Source organism: Ostrea edulis, chromosome 5, assembly GCF_947568905.1.
Source record: "Ostrea edulis chromosome 5, xbOstEdul1.1, whole genome shotgun sequence".
Lineage (NCBI taxonomy): Eukaryota > Metazoa > Mollusca > Bivalvia > Ostreida > Ostreidae > Ostrea > Ostrea edulis.
This window is the reverse complement of record NC_079168.1, coordinates 81,126,925-81,150,728: the sequence shown is the minus strand read 5'-3', so window position 1 is coordinate 81,150,728 and position 23,804 is coordinate 81,126,925. Positions and strand designations below refer to the sequence as shown.

The following is a 23,804-nucleotide window of genomic DNA, read 5'->3' as shown; positions in this document are numbered from 1 at the left end:
CCGTTTTATTTTAAAAAATCAGCATTGGTTTCCCTTCCTATCTATACCATACATGTATATCTGGAAAAATGTGCAGTACTCAGTAATTGCAAAAAGTATTTTGGTTTTAAGTACAAGACCTTTTATAAAATGGGTCCCAGGTGACTCTATAAACACAAATTGATATTGTGATTGATTTGGGAATTTTGGACCCCTCATGACTCTACAAATCGATATTTTGATTGATTTGGTAATTTTGGGCCCCATGTGATTATACAGATCAATATTGTGATTGATTTGGTAATTTTGGGTCCCATGTTATTATATAGATCGATATTGTGATTGATTTGCTATTGTGATTGATTTGGTAATTTTATTGAGATGTTTCACATCTGTTCTTTTTTTAACATAAGACAATAAATTACAAAACATCCAAGTAATACACATAACTTGTACAAGACATAACAAAGTCCAGGTCAATTATCACTCATGCATTACATACATCAAGATTTAAAATATATCGAAAACTTAATTTAACAACATTTGAAAGTCCCCTATGTCTGTGTACGTGGTTAATATACAGTGTGCCTCTTCTGACCCTGATTAAGGAGGAAAACTGGCAGACTGTCTGATAATCATTCAGTTATACAAGTCACATGATCTATGTTATCACACTGAGTGGTTGAATATTTTGTACATAATTCAAGTTCATCAAATAATCAAAGTACCAATACCCCTTAAGTTTTTAATGCATGAACTAAAGGAAAACAAAAACAAACAGCAATTATGAGCTATAATGAGCAATCTTTCCTTAGCAAGCAGTATAAAACAAACTGGACCCCCCCCCCCCGGAAATTCCAAACAATAGCCCTGTGTAGTACAATTTCTGCACTAAACATAAGGTAAGCAGTATCTCACAGCTCAGGAATGAGACAGGTGGACGGACATTTTGGAAATTTGACTTGAAGCCAGGAACATTGACAGATTTTTACAATGGAAAATCACCACAAATCTACCACCCACAAAGTGACAGGATTTCATTAAAACTGAGCAATGCCTGAAAGTGGCATTTAGAGAACTAGTTTATAAAAATAAAACATTTCTTTTATGACTAAGTCTGAAAGAGAACAAACTACAAAATGTTCCATTTACTCTCATCAAAATTTGAAAATAAATAAACATAACTACTTCCGTCCCCCTCCCCCTTGTCCTCCAGTATTGAAGGGAGGGCACTGAGCAATCAAGTTATAGTACAGTTTTGTACATCTAAAACAAATACTACTAACATGGCATAATACTGTGATGCTCTATTGCCCATGTCAATGAATATGGTTTTGTCAATGGTTGTGATCAGGTATATTAATGTACACAAATATCGAAGATAAGCCTGACATGACTACTCGAAGCATATACAAGTATACACATGTTAAACAGCAAACTCTCCTGAAATAAATCTGGTGGCCAAAACATCCATTTAAAACATGAAAGTTTAACATTGGTTAATTTTCTATAAAATATGAAAGTTAACATTGGTTGTTTTTCTATAAAGTATGGAATATACTAACCACACACACACGCACACACACACACAAAATTAGGAAAATGTTTAAATCCTGAATGTTTTGTGTCTAGAATATCACAGTTGGAATTCAACATGAAATACAGCTATAGCACCTGGCTTGATACAACTCAAATTCAGAAAAACTTTGGTATAAACATTTGTGGAGCTAGCTTGTCTGAGCTGAAGATCTCCATACAACATACAGATCCAACACAAAAACATATCTACGTAAAACTAGATATGTGCACAATATCTCTCCCAGAACAGGAAAGACAGCTGTCAACTTGTGAATCTCAGGCATACACAACTGTCAGACGTCTTTAAAAAATGATATGCACTGATAACTTGATAATTGGATGTGCGTATACATGGTCATGGAATGATGCAGTGTGAATGTTGACATACAATTGGTCGGCTGAAGTTCAATGTGTGCAAGATTTGGTCCATGCCAATAGTAAGTAATCTCACTTCATTGATAACACAATTCAAACTTCTGCACCTAAATCTAGGACTCCTTGCTCAGAGATTGGCACATATTTGTCGGAGATCTGTACGAGATATATGACTTTGTCGATGTGGGAGCGCTTGAGAGTTTCTCGGTGACATGGCACCCACTTGTGAACTACGGTGCCTTCCATGCCTTTGGTCGGCATCCAGCCTTGCCAGCCCGATTTACCACCACTCTGTTTCCATTCCTCGTTTGGCCACTGAACATCGATTCTCCGTCCAAGATTAATGTTCTCAAACACAAAACTGGTGTCCATTATCTATTTCAATAAATAAGAATATCTAAGTATACAATTTCTGGAGCAGACAATTACTATACTTATTTTGAATCCATAATTATATATTTTCCACTTTCTGTTTAACATTTCACAACAGTAAATCAAAGTAATCATATATCATTTTAGATTTTCCATGTTTGGAGAAATTGGGTATTGCATAATAATGACCTTGACCTTATTCACTAATGACTTACCCTGACTTTATGTGTAAGTGTCTCTTTGTTGGAGGTTGTTTCAGTAATGAATCCTGCCAGGGTCACCAGAGCGTTTGGTTTACTAGCAGAACTGGCTGTGGAGACCAGGCTTCCTCGGTTACCCAGAGTCTGGAGACCAATGTCCTGCTGATTAGTGGGTGTTGATAAAACAGACCGGTTGCCTGGATTTACATAAAAACCAGATTGTCAACATTGTTCCATTTTTCTTGCTAACATTAATGTATGTTATGTTCTGTTTTCACAAAATAAAGGTCAGGAGCCTATTTGAAGAAAAGTCTGACACTATTTTTTTCTTTGTTACCATCGCCCTAGGATTGCTTTGTCATTTGTGAGAATGCAACTTTCATTAGTTTATAGATATACTTTCCTTGCTCCTTCAGAAATCTTTGTGATGAAATTGAATTATGAAGAAACTAGAGTGTACGTAAATTTTGATCAAGGTCATTTTTGTGAAGCAGCCCAGAGTGAAGATTTTGTTACCTAATGTCATGGCTGCCCCCGTGTGTGAGCAGGTCACAGTGTACGGTAAATCGTCAGGGCAACTGGCACTGCTTCCTGTACAAGTGGCCCCACATCTCTGACGCATCCTACAAAAAAAAAAATTAGTTCTAATGTAACCTGCATGTATATCCATTGCAATTTCTTATTGTAAACAGGCATTTCTTACAAATCAACCATCTTATTGTAGACAGACATTTCTTAACAAATTCCTACCACCAAACCATCTTATTGTCCACAACTGCCATTTTCTCGTAATTCAAACTTCTAAAAAAGTCCCCTCAACAATGCAATTTTAATATAGTTGTATTTCCTTTTCCTTTATACATGTTTTATTATTTCCTACAAACAATCCTGCACACTTTACCGTTAGCTATAAGTCAGAAAAGTTTTTAATTCTTATTTTTTCATTGATTAAAAACTTTTCTCTGAAGCAAAAATAGACATCTACATGTACATTGTATATAAGTGTCTACCTGTAAATTGTGTATAAACTTAATTACTGTACCTGATCCAGGTGTTTTTGAAGAACTTTTTGACATTGGCTAAAATGAATTCACCGCCAATAATAGAGGCCAGCTGCGTATGAGTGGAGGAGTAAGACGTTGTTAGGGGCGACACATAGATGGGATACCCGATTGGCTGGTCACAGGAGGAGTTAATCATGTTACGAAGTGCCTGCTTGGCATTCTGAATGCTGCCTCTTTCTGGGTTACGATTGCGTAGATAAATCAATTCTTGTTGCTGCCCCGCCCATAATCCTCTGACACACTCCCGATTTACCTGAATATACAGAAATCAGATTCCCTTACACATTTCTGATTTATCTATACATACAGAAATCAGATCCCCTTACACACTCCCGATTTATTTATACATGTATATACAGAAATCAGATCTCCTTACACACTCCCGATTTATTTATACATGTATATACAGAAATCAGATCCCCTTACACACTCCCGATTTATCTATATATACAGAAATCAAAGTTCCCTTACAGAATCCAGATTAGTCTATAAATATACAGAAATCAGATCCCCTTTCAGACAGAATGACAGACATAATGTAACTCCAATTTATCAAGTATTAAAACAAGATCAACAAACAATACCATACCTCTACTGGTAGCAGTTACCTTGACTACTATCATTACCTTGACTACTGTACTGTTACCTTGACTACTGTACCGTTACCTTGACTACTAAACTGTTACCTTGACTACTGTACCATTATCTTGACTACTGTACCATTACCTTGACTACTGTACTGTTACCTTGACTACTGTACGGTTACCTTGACTACTGTACTGTTACCTTGACTATTGTACTGTTACCTTGACTACTGCATCATCACCTTGACTACTCTACCGTTAACTTGACTACTGTATTGTTACCTTGACTACTGTACTGTTACCATGACTACTCTACTGTTACTTTGACTACCCTACAGTTAACTTGACTAACTACCCTACCATTACCTTGACTACTCGGAAGGAGAGGAATTTTTTGTTGAGCATGATGATTTTGTATTTGTCAGAGATCTCGGTGTCTGCAAACACAGGCCTGAAACACAGATAGTTTTAATAACATCTCTGTTACTCTCTGATATTTCTAGCACAATGCACAGTCAAAAGATTACAATAGAATGTACAGTCAAAATATTACAATAGAATGTACAGACAAAAGATTATAATAGAATGTACAGTCAGAATATTACAATAGAATGTATAGTCAGAATATTACAATAGAATGTACAGTCAGAATATTACAATAAAATGTACAGTCAAAATATTACAATAGAATGTACAGTCAGAATGTTACAATAGAATGTACAGTCAAAATATTACAATAGAATGTACAGTCAGAATATTACAATATAATGTACAGTCAAAATATTACAATAGAATGTACAGTCAAAATATTACAATAGAATGTTTTAAGAACATGCAAATGAAGATAAAGATCACATTTTGTTAAATTGTTGTGGCATACCTTAGAGCTAGCAGGGAGGGTGTGTTGGAAAGCACAGCATTCCTCCACTGCGGATCCGTCTCATGTGAAATGACTAGAGTTTGTTCATAATTACCAATTGCATTATACAGTGTCTCATGGTCTTCATACTCATCAGTAAACAGATAGTAATCCTAGAAACGAGAAGATACTCATTATTAAAGATATAGTAATCCTAAAAACGAGAAGATACTCATTATTAAACATATAATAATCCTAGAAACGAGAAGATACTCGTCATTAAACAGATAGCAATCTAGAAATGAGAAGATACTCGTCATTAAACATATAGCAATCCTAGAAACGAGAAAATACTCGTCATTTAACAGATAGCAATCCTAGAAATGAGAAGATACTCGTCATGGAACAGATAGTAATCCTAGAAATGAGAAGATACTCGTCATTAAACAGATAGTAATCCTAGAAACGAGAAGATACTCATTATTAAACAGATAGTAATCCTAAAAACGAAAAGATACTCGTCATTAAACAGAGAGTAATCCTAGAAACAAGAAGATACTCATTATTAAACAGATAGTAATCCTAGAAACGAGAAGGAATATACTCATCAGTTTTGTACACATGATGAGGTATTTTGTACACACAATGAGGTATTTTGTACACATGAGGTAATTTGTACACATGATGAGGTATTTTGTACACACAATGAGGCTTTTTGTACACACAATGAGGTATTTTGTACACATGATGAGGTATTTTGTACACACAATGTGGTATTTTGTACACATGATGAGGTATTTTGTACACATGATGGGGTATTTTATACACAATAAGGTCTTGTACACATGGATGGAACACTTCTGTACAAAGAATAAGGTAGTTAGTTTGTACCCATGGTGGAATATTTATTTTTCCTTGAGAACTAAAACATCACTTTTTAAGTAAACAGATATAAGCGACAATATTGGCTAATGTAGATATACATATCATTTAGAGCCGGGTTATTATTGCTATGCTGAAATAAAATTGAAGGAATCAAAAAATTATATCAAACCTGATGAAGTTTGAGGGCCATTCTGATAGCAGGGGCAACAACTCTTCTGAGTAACTCCATATCAGCAAAGACCCATTCATCATGAGGGGAGGTAATCCTGAAATCTCCCTTAAACAAGGCATGTAATCCATACAGGAAAAACTCCGCTCTGAAATACGGCAAAAGTTAAACACAAACATTGATAATTATAATGGAGAGCTGTGTTGATGTTTACAGACTGAGATAATTATAATGGAGAGCTGTATTGATGTTTACAGACTGAGATAATTATAACGGAGAGCTGTGTTGATGTTTGCAAATACATAATTATAATGGAGAGCTGTGTTGATGTTTACAGACTGAGATAATTACAGTGGAACCCCGTTATTACGTTCCCCCTTTAATACGTTAGTCCGCATATTACGTTGGAATTTCAAAGCACAAAACCATTTCTTAACAAACCTATATAAAATAGACCTCGTTATTACGTTGTCCTAAGATGCCGGGACTCGGTATTACGTTGTAAAAATTCCGACGAAAACGTAATAAACCCCTAATTATTCAATAGTGATTCTCAAAATAATAAGCCATTCACACCTTGACTGCCTGAGGCAGTCACCACGTAAATTTCCTGGTCTGTTTGGGGATTAGAGACGCTTGACTTATCACGCTTCGATAGATCTAGCGACATCAATACAGGTGAATACCCCGTATCGAAGCCAGTGATAAACAATTAAATAATGTTTATTTAGAAATTGTACTCTATGAAAGTTACTTCATTTTTCATATTTTGATAATCAAAGAAATAATTTCTCAACTACCTGCGTGTTCAGCATTGTGTGATTACCTTCGTTATTAAAACTCTATTTACGGACAGCTTTGGTACCAAACATGAAAGACAAGATTTATCGTAGCAATGTTAAAACCGCTTGGGTAACTTCTTGGACAGAGGTGACTAATTAAAAAATTGTCCGTTGTTTGGACATGCAGCTTAGGTGTTCGTAAATCTCGTCCATACATACACCGACCAAACTGTCTTGTGTTATCGGCCGATTCGTGCACGGCATTTACCTCTGTGAATATTCTAAAATCCCCTGATGCGCACGTGATTTTAGTGCCATCATTTAGCGTTGTAAATGAAATCTTCATGCATCATTATATTTTTTTAATGTGGATTGCGCTTAAATTGTTCTCCGTGTTTATCATTGGTGAGAAAAGTGTGTAAGTGTTGGGTATCGTGTGCGTTTTGTGTGTATAGTTTTGTTGTTTTTTGGATGGGATTTTTTTTTATTGCGTTGTGTATTGTGTAATTCGCGAACTTAATAAAAACAATGTTTTGTTATATTTTTTTTAATACGAATGTTGAATACGAACCGGAACGAGTTATTGAGAGAAAGTTACATGAACGCATTGTTTTAAAGTTGAACAAAATGGCGGTCCAAACGAATGCAGAAAAGCAACGTTTATCAAAACATCCTTATGAATCCTACACCAGAAATAAAGAAAAGGGATAAGAACATGAAGAATTACGGACATTAAAGATAAGATGTAAATAAAACAAAGTATCATAGTCTTTTAAACAAAGAAACAGTAAACATATATTCACACACCCCTTCACGGAGTACCAACGGACGATATACAATTTCCAAATGATATTTTTAATGGATTTCACTGGGAACGTTTATTACGTTGCCCCCGTTATTACGTTATTTTATCGTGACAAAATGGAAAACGTAATAACGGGGTTCCACTGTATAATGGAGAGCTGTATTGATGTTTACAGACTGAGATAATTATAATGGAGAGCTGTGTTGATGTTTGCAGATACATAATTATAATGGAGAGCTGTGTTGATGTTTGCAAATACATAATTATAATGGAGAGCTGTGTTGATGTTTACAGACTGAGATATTTATAATGGAGAGCTGTATTGATGTTTACAGACTGAGATAATTATAACGGAGAGCTGTATTGATGTTTACAGACAGAGATAATTATAATGGAGAGCTGTATTGATGTTTGCAGACTGGAATAATTAGAATGGAGAGTTGTGTTGATGTTTACAGACTGAGATAATTATAATGGAGAGCTGTATTGATGTTTGCAGACTGAGATAATTATAATGGAGAGCTGTATTGATGTTTACAGACTGAGATAATTATAATGGAGAGCTGTGTTGATGTTTGCAGACTGAGATAATTATAATGGAGAGTTGTGTTGATGTTTACAGACTGAGATAATTATAATGGAGAGCTGTATTGATGTTTACAGACTGAGATAATTATAACGGAGAGCTGTGTTGATGTTTACAGACTGAGATATTTATAACGGAGAGCTGTGTTGATGTTTGCAGACTGAGATAATTATAATGGAGAGCTGTATTGATGTTTACAGACTGAGATAATTATAATGGAGAGCTGTATTGATATTTACAGACTGAGATAATTATAATGGAGAGTTGTGTTGATGTTTACAGACTGAGATAATTATAATGGAGAGCTGTGTTGATGTTTACAGACTGAGATAATTATAATGGAGAGCTGTATTGATGTTTACAGACAGAATTATAACGGAGAGCTGTGTTGATGTTTACAGACTGAGATATTTATAACGGAGAGCTGTGTTGATGTTTGCAGACTGAGATAATTATAATGGAGAGCTGTGTTGATGTTTACAGACTGAGATAATTATAATGGAGAGCTGTATTGATGTTTACAGACTGAGATAATTATAATGGAGAGCTGTATTGATGTTTACAGACAGAGATAATTATAATGGAGAGCTGTATTGATGTTTACAGACTGAGATAATTATAATGGAGAGTTGTGTTGATGTTTACAGACTGAGATAATTACAATGGAGAGCTGTATTGATGTTTGCAGACTGAGATAATTATAATGGAGAGCTGTATTGATGTTTACAGACTGAGATAATTATAATGGAGAGCTGTGTTGATGTTTACAGACTGAGATAATTATAATGGAGAGTTGTGTTGATGTTTACAGACTGAGATAATTATAATGGAGAGCTGTATTGATGTTTACAGACTGAGATAATTATAATGGAGAGCTGTGTTGATGTTTACAGACTGAGATAATTAGAATGGAGAGCTGTGTTGATGTTTACAGACTGAGATAATTATAATGGAGAGCTGTATTGATGTTTACAGACAGAGATAATTATAACGGAGAGCTGTGTTGATGTTTACAGACTGAGATATTTATAACGGAGAGCTGTGATATTTATAACGGAGAGCTGTGTTGATGTTTGCAGACAGAGATAATTATAATGGAGAGCTGTATTGATGTTTACAGACTGAGATAATTATAATGGAGAGCTGTATTGATATTTACAGACTGAGATAATTAGAATGGAGAGCTGTGTTGATGTTTACAGACTGAGATAATTATAACGGAGAGCTGTATTGATGTTTACAGACAGAGATAATTATAATGGAGAGCTGTATTGATGTTTACAGACTGAGATAATTAGAATGGAGAGCTGTGTTGATGTTTACAGACTGAGATAATTATAATGGAGAGCTGTGTTGATGTTTACAGACTGAGATAATTATAACGGAGAGCTGTATTGATGTTTACAGACTGAGATAATTATAATGGAGAGCTGTATTGATGTTTACAGACTGAGATAATTATAATGGAGAGTTGTGTTGATGTTTACAGACTGATATAATTATAACGGAGAGCTGTATTGATGTTTACAGACAGAGATAATTATAACGGAGAGCTGTATTGATGTTTACAGACAGAGATAATTATAACGGAGAGCTGTATTGATGTTTACAGACTGAGATAATTATAATGGAGAGTTGTGTTGATGTTTGCGTACCCTGCTGCTGTGGTGTTGTTGTGAGCTGCCGTGCCCAGAGCCCTCCGACCCAGGAGTCCCAAACACAGGCACAGTGAGACCAGAGACGAATTCTTCCCACTGTCGATCGACTGAAACAGAAACATCTATCATAATACCTTCATAATCCTTGTGATTAAACTTTCTTACAGTAATAACCAGGGGCCCAATTAACAAAACAACTTACGACAAAGTCGAAAGTTTTTAATTTTGTATTGCACAGTTATTACTTTATATGAATGAAGTAAAACTTTTCTGAGGCTTAATTTTCAACATTTTTAAAGAATATTTTGCAGTTGGAGTGAATGATCTTACAATAAACTAGAAACTTTCAGGATGTAAAGTTGGTCTTAAGTCGCAAGTTCTTTTGTAAAACGAATCCCTGACTATTGTAATAACCTAGTTATTGTATTGATCTGACCATTGTAATAACCTAGATATTGTAATAATCCGACTATCATGATAACCTATTTATTGTAATAATCTCACTAGTGAAATAACCTAGCTTTTACACTACATCACGTTAATCCCAGTCAATCCCACCTTATCTCTTCTAGTAGCACAGTACTGAATCCACTCCAGGAAAACACTACAGAACTTGTTACGTGACACGCCCTTCAGTTTGGGGTCGTAGTCGTCATCCGTGGGCTGGGTAAAAATAGGGTCCACATCCACAAATTCTTCTTCCTCTGTTGAATGTAGTGTCTCCAGGATAGCATCGTTAAAGAGCCATGTCTCAAGACGAGGGGATCGCACCGTGTAATAAATAATACTCTACAATACAAGTAACAGAAGTAATCACAAATAGCTTATACACCAATCATTCAGGAATTTATTTGGATAATAGTATTACACTATACATACAAAGGAATTTCGGTACACATGAGAGTTTAAATTTCGATACTACTGTATTCTGGGGACTGGCAGTAGGAGAGTACTCACCATGACATAATAATTAAGGAGAATTCTACGAGCATCAAAGCCCTGCACCATGGTGGCAGCACTGTTGTCAGAAATACTGTACCCTTCCAGCACATACTTAGTGACCACTACCTCCCACGCCAACCACCGCTGATTGAATGCTGCGTTCAGAGACAGGAAGTGGGGAAGGTGCCCTGGCTCACAGCAGCAGAAACCTAAAATAACGACCACTATATCAGTGCCAAATAATGAATTTCATAGCTCTGACCCCGCCATCACCAACATCCTTAACTAATTCCTCAGATGCTGCTTTAATAGATTTGTAAAGGACACTCCAGCTTGATACTTTTTGCTTTTAAACATCTGCATCACAGAAAATTCAGCAAAACAACAGAACCCAAAAACAGTATGGGAAACAGTTTGTACTGCACCAATCAAAAGGTGCAAAGTGTTTGCAACATATACATATTTAATACACATCTACAATACCTTTGAATCATTCAATGATCCTTAAACCTTGAACAAGTAACCTACTTTTAAAGATTTCCAAAAAAGGGACCAAGTTCAACAATCTGCAAGTTTTTAAAAAATCAAACAGCGTGTGCAAAAAGCACTCGTCTGCTCATAATGGACACATGAAACGTCTTCTCATCCTGGACGAGTTCAAATTTTCTGTAACTGAATATACTTTTATTTGAAAATTCATTTTTTTAAACAATGTTCTCACTGAAAACTACTTTCCCTGTGTGCACATTATCAGTAAATAGAGTAACTACCTCAGTAATATGTCACCATCTAGGAGGTTTATGAACATTAGACAATATTCAGATAACTCTTTTAAACATTCTTATTGTGTTAAACTTCAAAAGCAAAGTAAATACAGTAAAACTTCTCTAAACCTCTTGGACCGAAAAATAACAGCCAGTTTAGAGGGGTGGCCGGTTTACCGAGAATTTAACATTTAGAGACATTTTATCTCAATATTAACAAAGTAGGTACTGTTCACTTTGTTCTGGTGATCTCTGATCAATTATCGGTGGAGATCAAATTAGTCCGCTTGTACCTACAGGTAATTATGAATAATAAGAAATATTCTCGCTGAAATCATCTAATTTTAAACTGAAAATATATAACAGGATACCTAAAGAAAACACAGAGGTGTATACTATTGGAATTCCTCTTACCTATAAAAACTGTTTACATTCATCACTTATATCATTAACAAATATGTTTTGAAGGTTTTGAAAAGTACAGTACCGGTAGTAAATATGAAATCGTAATTTTAATATTTCCTAGGAATTTTAAGTCTATGGAAACAAAGAAAATTAATTTATCTTTTAATAATTATCATTAACAGTCATGGGTTTGTTCTTTATCAACTACCGCTTATATCCATACGATAGTATGGTGCAACAATATGGCGTCTGATACTGTTTTTATTCAATATGTTCCTGTTGTTTTTTTTTTGTTTTTTTTACATTTTGTACAAAATTTGGAAGGGTCATTTAACACCCTTGACATCACAGGTAAACAATAGAAATTATAGAGGTCACTTGTGTTTTTCACACCTCCAGTCAATAATTTCCCACCTGGCCAGTCAATTTGCACACCTGGCCCATCTTGATCACCCTCTGGCCAAAATGTTCTTGTCTTCAAAAAGTGGCTGGTATTATAAGGGTAAATTACACATGCTTGTTATAAAATGTACTTTAAAAAGGTGTCGATGTCCGGTTTTCAGGGTTGGCCGGTTTTGTTAGACTCTCTTTGTAAGGAAATGTTAAGTTTTCTGCCGGGACTTTGAAAATAGGACGATATTCAGGGAGAACCGGTTTTCGGAGGGGTCGGTTTGGAGAAGTTTCACTGTAATGAATTAGTTGATGTTTTAAATATTTTTGTTGGTACTTTTAATCATACAAGCATACGATGAATAGCAATTTAAAACATGACAGGAATGGGACTGATAAAGATTCCATGTTGATGTGTATCACAAAACGTCCCTTTGCAACTTTGAAAGCTGTCGAAGAAGTAAACATTCGATTACTTTTATTTTAATTGAAAGACGTTGTGACATGCAGGTTCCCCACTATGCGATTCAGATGTTGATTAATGACTCAAACTGTCAATTTATTCATGACAGAGTACATGAATGTCTTGCATGATTGAAAACAAAGAATGAAAAATGCAAGTCCAAGCACAGTCCATCTTTATCCGAGTAAAACACGAAAACATTACAAGACAATTAAAATCATTATAGGGATGAGTGGTCATAATATCTTACTCCGATCAGTGGTGAGTGGTTGTGAAAATTTGTTTTTCTCACCCTGAATTGAAAGAAAATCGAAAATCCAAGCAACAGGTACATCCTAAATACCCAAACAATTAATGTGTGAAATGACAACATCCTAAATACCCAAACAATTAGTGTGTGAAATGACAACATCCTAAATACCCATACAATTAATGTGTGAAATGACATCATCCTAAATACCCAAACAATTAGTATGTGAAATGACAACATCCTAAATACCCATACAATTAGTGTGTGAAATGACAACATCCTAAATACCCATACAATTAGTATGTGAAATGACATCCTAAATACCCATACAATTAGTATGTGAAATGACAACATCCTAAATACCCAAACAATTAATGTGTGAAATGACAACATCCTAAATACCCAAACAATTAATGTGTGAAATGACAACATCCTAAATACCCATACAATTAGTGTGTGAAATGACAACATCCTAAATACCCATACAATTAATGTGTGAAATGACAACATCTTAGCTCGAGAACTGTGAGGGGAGTTTGATGTACAAACCATGTACCTCTTGAATTAAAACCAAATGTACATAAAGGGGCATAACTCTTGTAAGAATGGATGGACACAGTAAATAATAATACCTTATTTATATAGCACATAATCTCGGTTTGAGATTCGGCTTGGTTGAATATTTGGACTAACGCCTTCACCGAATCTCGGAGCAGTCCTTCATAATTCATGTCTGGAAATTTACTTTCAGCTTCGGCCAGTTCTAGCAATTAATGTGCACTTAGGTGACACTGCTGTTCGCTTCAAATAAGTGATTTGACTATCAAACTAACTCTCTATCACTATTAATTTTGTATTGCTTACCGTCTAGGTATAAAAATGAAAATAGGCACTAAATTTTTCGTTCAAATGAAGACTTCCATGGCACAATATTTTATCTCCTGGGATTGAAGAGTTCCTATAGTCTGCTTTATCTAGTTACTGATATATTGTATCTCTACATACCTAGTTGCACTTCGCTAATTTAAAAAACAATCTATAGGAACTCTTCAATTTTGGGAGATAAAATATAGCGCCATAGAAGTCTTCATTTGAACGGAAAAATTAGTGATGAAATTTACATACTTATACGGTAAGTAATACAGCATTAATAGTTATTCAGATTTGGTTTAATAGTCAACTAACTGATTTGAAGTGAACAGCAGTGTCACCAAAGTGTACATTAATTGCTAGAACCTACTGAAGCTGAAAGTAAATTTCCAGACATGAATTATGAAGGACTGCTCCGAGATTCGGTGAAGGCGTCAGTCCAAATATATTCAGCCAAGCCGAATCTCAGCCAAGATTATATAGCACCCTTTTCATACACTATGTACGCTCAAAGGTGCTATGTAATATTTCTAAAAGGAATGATACACAGCAAATATCCATTCTATACTTGTAAGCAAAAACTGTGCAGAAAACATGTATGGCTGTACAGACATGACTTATCTTAATATAACTGTCAACCAGTCCATTTACTACATACTTTAAAAGCAGGCTGATATCTACACATAAATCACGAACATTGATCATCAGAGAAAACCCTACCTTCATTATCTTTCACGCCCTCTGTAATGGCTTCCACTTCTCGTTGTTGACAGTAGGTTCCTACAAGCATTGAAACACTATACAGCTGTGCTTAGCTTCAAAAGATTAATTCAACATTACATCAGCACAATCAGAATAATTCACTCCTATTTATTTTTGCACAGTTGCTAAGTTCCTGGCAGTTACACATTGTCTAAGAATAACCAAATATCTTTCTAGTGACATCAAATTGATTATCAATATTCATTCATAGTGAATTTAAACAAAGTTTGCACAACTTTGATAATGAATTTGAATTCTGGTTTATCAGTGGAGCAAAATTGATTGACCAAGCCTGGCTATAAAATGTTTACCATACCCAAACTCAGCCATGTTTGTTTTGAGTACAACTCTGAAGAAGCTCTGAAGCATACTCAAAATCTTGAGCATGTACTCCATTTGAGTATGAGAATGATTTTATAAAAGTTTTATAACCTTCACTTTTGATATGAGTACACTTTAGAGCACAGTTTGAGTATGAAAACATGCTCCAAAAAGTTTTATAACCTCCAGGCCTGGTGCTATGACAGGGGATGAAATGGATCACACAGTCTTCATACAAAAGTTTTATAACCTCCAAGCCAGTGCATGTTAAACTGACCTCTGAATTCTAGGCCCCGCAGTTGGAATGTGACTAGACCATTGCCCATCTCCGTGATGTGTACCAGGGCATTGAGGTAGTCAGAAGCCATGATGAAGCAGTCTCCCTGCTCCACATTCCCCCAACGTCCCAGCATCAGGTCTCCACATAGACTGTGCTGCAAGGATCGTGTCAGGTGTTCATAAAATATAGAGTTCAGGTTGTTGTCATCAGCACCTGTTCAAAGACAGCAATGTAACACTATCAATGAACACCTGTTCAAAGACAGCAATGTAACATGATCAATGAACACCTGTTCAAAGATAGCAATGTAACACCATCAATGAACACTCGTAGAAAAACACTGACAGAATCTGAATGACAGACTTAAACTGAGGGTCTTGTTACCTGGGTTACATTCTAGTTGTGATGATAATCTGGTGTTGGAATGATCCACTCTCTTCGTACTGGAAGAAAAAAGGCTAACATTACATAAATTCATATCTTATCAATGTTTTACTAAATATTATATAAACTGGTATATTACCAATGTGTTATATTATATAAACTGGTATCTTATCAATGTGTTTATTTCAAATCTTGATCCTACTTAATTAATAGATACGGTTTACATCATCTGTCCAAATTCTCCCAACTGTTCGAAAGATGTCACCTACTTGTAATCCTTTTCCCAAAATTTGATTGGACGAACATATGATGTGATAAAGATGGCACTCCCAAGGAAAGGATTGAGTGGCGTCGAGAAAAAAGACGATACGGCAGCTTGAACAAACAGCATCGCAGAATCTGGCCAACAGTTAAGGAAACAACAAATAAAAAACTGCCATGGATTGTTTTTATTACAATATCATATGGATCTAGTTGGTTTCTCCACATTACTTTTCTTTATTTTTACCACTGACATATATATGTACAGTATGTCAGACAAAATTGTAGGTTACATCTGTACACATATACAAGTAGTTTTTAGGATTTATAACTGTAAAGTACTTATCAAAGATTCATTTCATTTCCTGTGCATCAAATTTTGTTGGTTCCTAAATTCATGGACAGCTAACCTTCCTCTAAAATAAAATATGTACTTTGTTGTTTGTTTCATGATATGATCTTTCTCAACCTATCAGTACTTTGTTAGTACCTAAACTATTAGTACTTTGCCTGTTTGCCTATCAGTACTTTGACTATTGGTACTTAGACTATCAGTACATTCCCATCAGTACTTTGCCTGTTTACCTATCAATACTTAACCTAACAGTACTTTGACTATTGGTACTTTGCCTATCAGAACTTAGACTATCGGTACTTTGTCTATCAGAACTTTGACTCTCAGTACATATACTATCATAGCTGCAATAATGTAGCCCTCTCTGATTTCTTTTTTTTTTTTTTTTTTTTTTTAGGGAGAGGGCTACAACTCCTTAGGATCTCCGTAATGGTGTAAATGTGGGAGTGATTCACTCCCGCAACATTTGCGCTCATTCTAAACATTTCCTGACTTTCTTTACGTAAATAAAATGATATTCTATTTTCCTTAGTCAATATATAAATTTACAACCTGCAACTTAAGATTTGTGAGGCTCTATTCTACCGTTTTCAACAATTTCGATAAATTCCAATTTCTCGATTCATATTTGTGCGCCATGTTTGATGTTCTGAAGTTTCAACTTCCGATTGTCAATTCATTTGCATATGCCATATAAGGTAGTAGATACATCAATCGACAAGTATGGAGGTGAAAGCTATTTCGTCGGTATTGAAAAGGTTTGAATTTAATATCAAGTTAAAAACCGAACAGCAGAGTGTAAATTCTTTCTGCAACAATATGATTTTCCTTTCTTTGTCGAAGTGGCTCAAGTAACTACATTTTCGCGCTGATTGTCAATGCTTAGGTTTTTCATTAGATCCACCTACGAGATCTCGCGATAACAAGCATGGCGGAGCAGACGAAGAATTTTGCATGCTGTACATTATATTTAATGAAAAACACCTTTATTAGACATGCCCGAGCACAAAGTTGGTACTCCTTTTGGTGTAAACAACATTTGGGACTAATACACAGAGTTTATTATCGGTTATTCATAAAATTATTTTGCACCATTACGGAGATCCTATGGAATTGTAGCCCTATCCCGAAAACGTCAGAATAAAAAAAAATTGGATAGGGCTACATTATTGCAGCTAATACTATCAGTACTTTGACTATTAGTACTTTGACTATGAGTACTTTGACTATTGGTGCATTGACTATCAGTTCTCTGACTATCAGTAAATTCACTATCAGTACTTCCACTATCAGAACTTTGACTATCAATATTTTGACTATCAGTACTTTGACTACCAATACATTGACTATCATTACTTTGATTATCATTACTTTAAATATCAGTACTTAGACTATCAGTGCTTTAACTATCAGTACTTTGTTTATCAGTACTTTGATTATTGGTACTTTCACTATGAGTATTTTAACTAACATTACTTTGACTCTCAGTACTTTGACTCTCAGTACTTTGACAATCAGTAATTTGACTATAGTTACTTTGCCTATCATACTTTGCCTTTCAGAACTTTAACTATCAGTACTTTGATGGTTTGGTCACATGTCGAGGATGGGAGACGAAAGATTCCCTAAGCGAATGTACGAGTGGGACCCTACATCAGTCGGAGGCAGATGAAAACAAGGACGACAACGGCAGAGATGGCGAGACACGCTGGCAAGAAACTTTACAACTGCGGGCCTAACATATCAGGAGGCTGAAAATATAGCCAAAGACCGTGTGACATGGAGGGATACCATAGCGGCACTGATGTGATAACTATCACAAACAGTATCCAGTGAGTGAGTGAGTGACTTTGACTATTGGTACTTTGACTATCAATACTATGACTATCAGTACTTAAACTATCAGTACTTTGATTATCGGTACTTTCACTATGAGTAATTTGACTAACATTATTTTGACTATCATTAATTAGACTATCAGTACTTTGAATATCAGTATTTAAACTATCAATACATTGACTATCAGTACTTTGACTATATGTACTTTGACAATTGGTACTTTGACTATAGTTACTTTGCCTTTCACAACTTTGACTATCAGTACTTTGACTATTGTTACTTTGACTATCAGTATTTTGACTATCAGTACTTTGACTATCAGTGCTAGTGACAAAAGGATACGAGGAACACTGAATGGCTGAGCGAAGGCATGAAAAGCTGAGCCCCAGGTGATCTGCCACGGAGCGATATACGTGATGATAAACTTCATCTTCAGCATCAGATCACAGAACTGAAAGGATCATTCATAACAGAAATCATTACATCTCATTCAAACCATAAAGCAACTGCCAATATTCTGAATTACACGGAAGACAATACATATATATATGCAATTCATTACAAAAATGTCAACCTGTCTGCAACGCCTTACCTTGGAAAGGAGAATGGAGACGATGAAATAGTCGACGAGGAAGGTCTCTGATGCATTCCGGTAGTCATATTTGAAGAATAGGACAGTGAAGGTGATGATGAGGTACTGTTTGGATGTGTTACAGAAGGCAAACCGCAGCAGCTTCACGGCACACAGGACAAGGATGACTGGCCCAACGCTAACAAAAAACAAGACTGTCATGTCAATCAGTGATTTAACAAAAAACTGCCATGTCAATCAGTGATTTAAACAAAAAACTGCCATGTCAATCAGTGATTTAAACAAAAAACTGGCATGTCAATCAGTGATTTAAACAAAAAACTGCCATGTCAATCAGTGATCAAACAAAAAACTACCATGTCAATCAGTGATCAAACAAAAAACTACCATGTCAATCAGTGATCAAACAAAAAACTACCATGTCAATCAGTGATCAAACAAAAAACTGCCATGTCAATCAGTGATCAAACAAAAAACTGCCATGTCAATCAATGATCAAACAAAAATCATGAGTGGCAATCTGCAATTAGGCCAATTAAATTCATTGATAGATTATCATCCCCGCCTGCCCCTCAAAAACGGGCCCGCGTCAATTTTTTTATTTTCACAAAAATTACGATTTCAAACAAACTTGTTTCCCCAGTGACATGAGTGAATGAAAGTCACCGAATGTTGGTTTTATATCTTCTACCAAGGTTTTTTTTTAATGAAAACTTGATTAACACTTTGTGTGATGCCTTTTGTCATTAATTGTTTTCCCTCGGGAAATAAAAATTAAAAAATAAAATCCTCCTACCCGCCTCATATTTTTTTGTGACCCAGATGATAATCTACTATTAATTAAGTTGAATTGGCCTTATATTCTGATAAGTTTATTGACATTTAAGGATTATATAAATGTGATTTTATATTCTGATAAGTTTATTGACATTTAAGGATTATATAAATGTGATTTTGCACCAGGAAAATCCTCATAATATGTACCAAACAAATTGCTGTATCATCATTTTACATGTAGCATATCGAACTGAAAAATTATATCTAAAATATGGACATTTTTAATGAATGATAATTTATCAAGTTTAAAGGGACTGATTCACGATTTTACCCAAAATTTTGTTTTTCACTTTTAATGATCAAAATCTACTGTCTAATGTGTTTGAAAGATTTCACATGAAAATTAAGGTGATACATCATCACAGAAGCTCATTTTAGAGAGTTTATTATTTGTTTTTTAAACAAAGATTGCGGTATTCTATTGCTTACGATTTTTTCAAAAGAAATGGATATCGATCTAAGTATTATCATATCTCACATTTCAAGCATTTTTGGGGTGAAATGTGTCATCTAAAAGTTAAAATTTGTGACTATGCAAAATTAAGATGCATTATATTACAAAATCAATAGTTCACTTGTTTGTTTATTTACATAAAAAGACTCGAGTCTTTGTTTACATAACACATATTTAAGGCTAAAATATTACATTTATTCTTGCATTCAGAAGGTCAAAATTTTGGCTGTCAACATTAAATGAGCTATATTTCTAATGTTTAACATCAAAAATGAAAAATATTTTTTATCAAATATCGTGAACCAGTCCCTTTAACAACTAGGGAAATATCTAAGTTGACTTACTAGACGCCAAATTTACAAATAATGTCAGTGGTGGATTGTGTCAAGGCACACAGAATAATAGCTGGATACAAGATATTCCGTTCAAAGAACCTCAGCCACACGTACATCTTCTCAAACCACATGATCTCCGGCGCCACTGAAACATTACAATATTGTTTATACATCATTACATTTAGAGTGTTTGTGATTGTTTAAATGGAACGATGAAATACCACAATAAACTTGCCACAAAATATTCTTACATTTTGACAACCAAATGAAAATAAATTATCTAATCTGCTGCGTGAATTTATTCTTAAACAAAATATTCACGACTTCTGTGGTAGGTTTGCCCCCTAAGACAGAGAGACAAAAGTTACTGAAAATTTTACCTGTGACTTCAAGTGTTAATAGACATTTTACCCGAGACTTTGTGGTGATTTTACCTGTGACTTTACGTTAATACACATTTTACCTGTGACTTCGAACAGGTTACGTTCCCTGTTAGAGAGCATGGGGTGAGAACAACAGAGCCAGGGCATCTCCTTCCTGACCATCGGAATCAGATAGTGGACCAGGAAACCGAATCCTGCCCCTGTGTAGTACATGATGTCACTCAACACCGGCTGTAAAATAAAACATGTCACTCAACACCGGCTGTAAAACAAAACATGATGTCACTCAACACCAGCTGTAAAATAAAACATGATGTCACTCAACACCGGCTGTAAAATCAAACATGTCACTCAACACCGGCTGTAAAACAAAACATGTCACTCAACACCGGCTGTAAAATCAAACATGATGTCACTCAACACCGGCTGTAAAATAAAACATGTCACTCAACACCGGCTGTAGAATAAAACATGATGTCACTCAACACCGGCTGTAGAATAAAACATAATCTCACTCAACACCGGCTGTAGAATAAAACATGATGTCACTCAACACCGGCTGTAAAATAAAACATGTCACTCAACACCGGCTGTAGAATAAAACATGATGTCACTCAACACCGGCTGTAAAATAAAACATGATGTCACTCAACACCGGCTGTAGAATAAAACATGATGTCACTCAACACCGGCTGTAAAATCAAACATGATGTCACTCAACACCGGCCGTAAAATCAAACATGATGTCACTCAATACCAGCTGTAAAACAAAACATGTCACTCAACACCAGCTGTAAAATAAAACAGTACAAAGCGTCGTTATTCCCAGCAAATTCCACAGGAAATGTAACTTTTTTTCCATATCTATTACATACTGAGAGGTACGAGGGCTGTTAGATATGTAATGTGTATTGTACCACAGTGTGATAACACTTTGCACGATTTCATGGTTGATGATACTCTTGAATAGCTCCATTCAATACCTTTCCAATGGTATAAACACAGGCCTTCAGCTCCACATAATTTTAAACTTATAGTCATTTCAATAGAGCCAGTCGTTGACCACTGTTGTAAAAATGGTTGAGAAATGGGTTGAGAATATTGAAGAAATTAGAGTTTATATAAAAGTTCGCACAAAACTTGGTCATTCGGTAATGCAGATTTTTACTGAATTGGGGGAAGTCAATAGTCTGATAACGTATCTTATGAGACAGTTCGTAGGTGGAGAAAGAAATTTCTGACTGGCACAGAGTCCGTCAAAGATGCAGCAAAATCTGGCCGACCTGTGACTGTAACAGGCAAGGCAAATGTCTCAAAAGTCAGGGAAATAATTGAAAGTGATGGCAGATACATGATTCGTGATATTGAGAAAGCTGTTGGCATATCGCTATCGTGGGTGCATTTCATTTTGAAGCGTATTTTGAAAGTACGAAAGATTTCTGCCAAATGGATACCGCATATATTGACAAATGACCAAAAATGGGTACGAGTACAAACTGCTAAGCAATTGCTGAAAATGTTTCCCAAATTCAATCAAAGACAGACAATTTGCAAACATTGTTATTGGTGTCGAAACATGGGTTTACTATTTCGAACCAGTAAGAAAAATTGGAAACAAAATATGGCTAACTAAACACGGCAGAAGGTCTGTAGTTGCAAAAAGAACCATAAGCACAAAGAAGGTTCTTTATTGCATATTCTTCTCATGTGATGGTATAGCCATACAAATTCCGGTATCGAAGGGCAAAAGTGTTACAGGTTGGTATTACTGAGATGTTACTTTTTCCTTTATCCAAAACTTAAAAGTTCTTATATGGTCGTCGTTACAAGTCCCGACAAGCCCTAACTCAGCCACCAGTCAGTGCCTCAGAGGTATACCTAAATCAGCGTACCGTGACACATTTTAGAAATGGATTCAGAGATTGAAATTATGTATTTCAAACCGTGGAGAATACTTTGAAGGGATGTAATGTTCATTTCACTATTTCAGTCGAATGCTTTTGAGATATCGTACAATACACATTACATATCGTACAATACACACTACATATCGAACAGTCCTCGTAAATATTCAATGCTGTAAATACAATACCTGTAAGACAGGACTACTGAACACCATACTAACATGAACATGATGCTGTAGATATCATACCTGTAAGACTGGGCTACTGAACACTGTACTAACATGAACATGATGCTGTAGATATCATACCTGTAAGACAGGACTACTGAACACCATACTAACATGAACATGATGCTGTAGACATCATACCTGTAAGACTGGGCTACTGAACACCGTACTAACATGAACTGCGAACACGATGATGAGGATGAACACACCGACTAGTAAGTCTGATTGGAGACGTTCACTCTGAAATCATATAAAGAGAAACAGTAAAAATTTAACCTCATCATTCATAATATCCCATAGTACTTATAGAAATTAAAACTGGTCTTAGAGATTCAGTTCACTAAAAGATTTCTACTTAGAAATATTACTCATTCCACTATTTTATTTTTCTTTGAAGGGGATGGTGGCGGGGGCCTACACATTGATTTCTATAGAACAGATTCTCCAATAATGTGAACTCACCAAACACTGTTGACTACAGATTGAGAGTATAAACTCACCACACACTGTTTGAGTACAAACTGAGAGTATAAACTCACCATACACTGTTTGAGTACAGATTGAGAGTATAAACTCACCACACATTGTTTGAGTACAGATTGAGAGTATAAACTCACCACACACTGTTTGAGTACAAACTCACCACACAATGTTTGAGTACAGATTGAGAGTATAAACTCACCACACACTGTTTGAGTACAGACTCACCACACAATGTTTGAGTACAGATTGAGAGTATAAACTCACCACACAATGTTTGAGTACAGATTAAGAGTATTAACTCACCACACACTGTTTGAGTACAGACTCACCACACAATGTTTGAGTACAGATTGAGAGTATAAACTCACCACACACTGTTTGAGTACAGATTGAGAGTATAAACTCAC

General features: G+C 35.4%; 1 protein-coding gene across 2 annotated transcripts in view; it reads right to left on the bottom strand.

Annotated features, from left to right (window-relative positions):
• Window positions 1-338: 338 nt before the first annotated feature.
• The window catches only part of LOC125649961 (pecanex-like protein 1), a 45,756-nt gene continuing 22,290 nt past the window's right edge, over window positions 339-23,804 (bottom strand). Inside the window, exons 20-38 of one of the 2 annotated variants that reach the window (XM_056166427.1) lie at window positions 23,056-23,154; window positions 20,864-21,014; window positions 20,410-20,545; window positions 18,775-18,952; window positions 18,525-18,633; window positions 15,997-16,126; window positions 15,728-15,786; window positions 15,341-15,556; window positions 14,701-14,760; window positions 10,854-11,047; window positions 10,455-10,685; window positions 9,894-10,003; window positions 6,066-6,213; window positions 5,033-5,184; window positions 4,519-4,603; window positions 3,547-3,821; window positions 3,021-3,127; window positions 2,520-2,701; window positions 339-2,307 (exon numbers count right to left, since the gene is read on the bottom strand). In XM_056166427.1, coding sequence (XP_056022402.1) covers window positions 2,026-2,307; window positions 2,520-2,701; window positions 3,021-3,127; window positions 3,547-3,821; window positions 4,519-4,603; window positions 5,033-5,184; window positions 6,066-6,213; window positions 9,894-10,003; window positions 10,455-10,685; window positions 10,854-11,047; window positions 14,701-14,760; window positions 15,341-15,556; window positions 15,728-15,786; window positions 15,997-16,126; window positions 18,525-18,633; window positions 18,775-18,952; window positions 20,410-20,545; window positions 20,864-21,014; window positions 23,056-23,154 — 2,904 coding nt within the window. In that variant the 3' untranslated portion in view covers window positions 339-2,025. The remainder of the gene's footprint in view (window positions 2,308-2,519; window positions 2,702-3,020; window positions 3,128-3,546; window positions 3,822-4,518; window positions 4,604-5,032; window positions 5,185-6,065; window positions 6,214-9,893; window positions 10,004-10,454; window positions 10,686-10,853; window positions 11,048-14,700; window positions 14,761-15,340; window positions 15,557-15,727; window positions 15,787-15,996; window positions 16,127-18,524; window positions 18,634-18,774; window positions 18,953-20,409; window positions 20,546-20,863; window positions 21,015-23,055; window positions 23,155-23,804) is intronic. The other variant, XM_056166428.1, reaches the window with a different exon arrangement.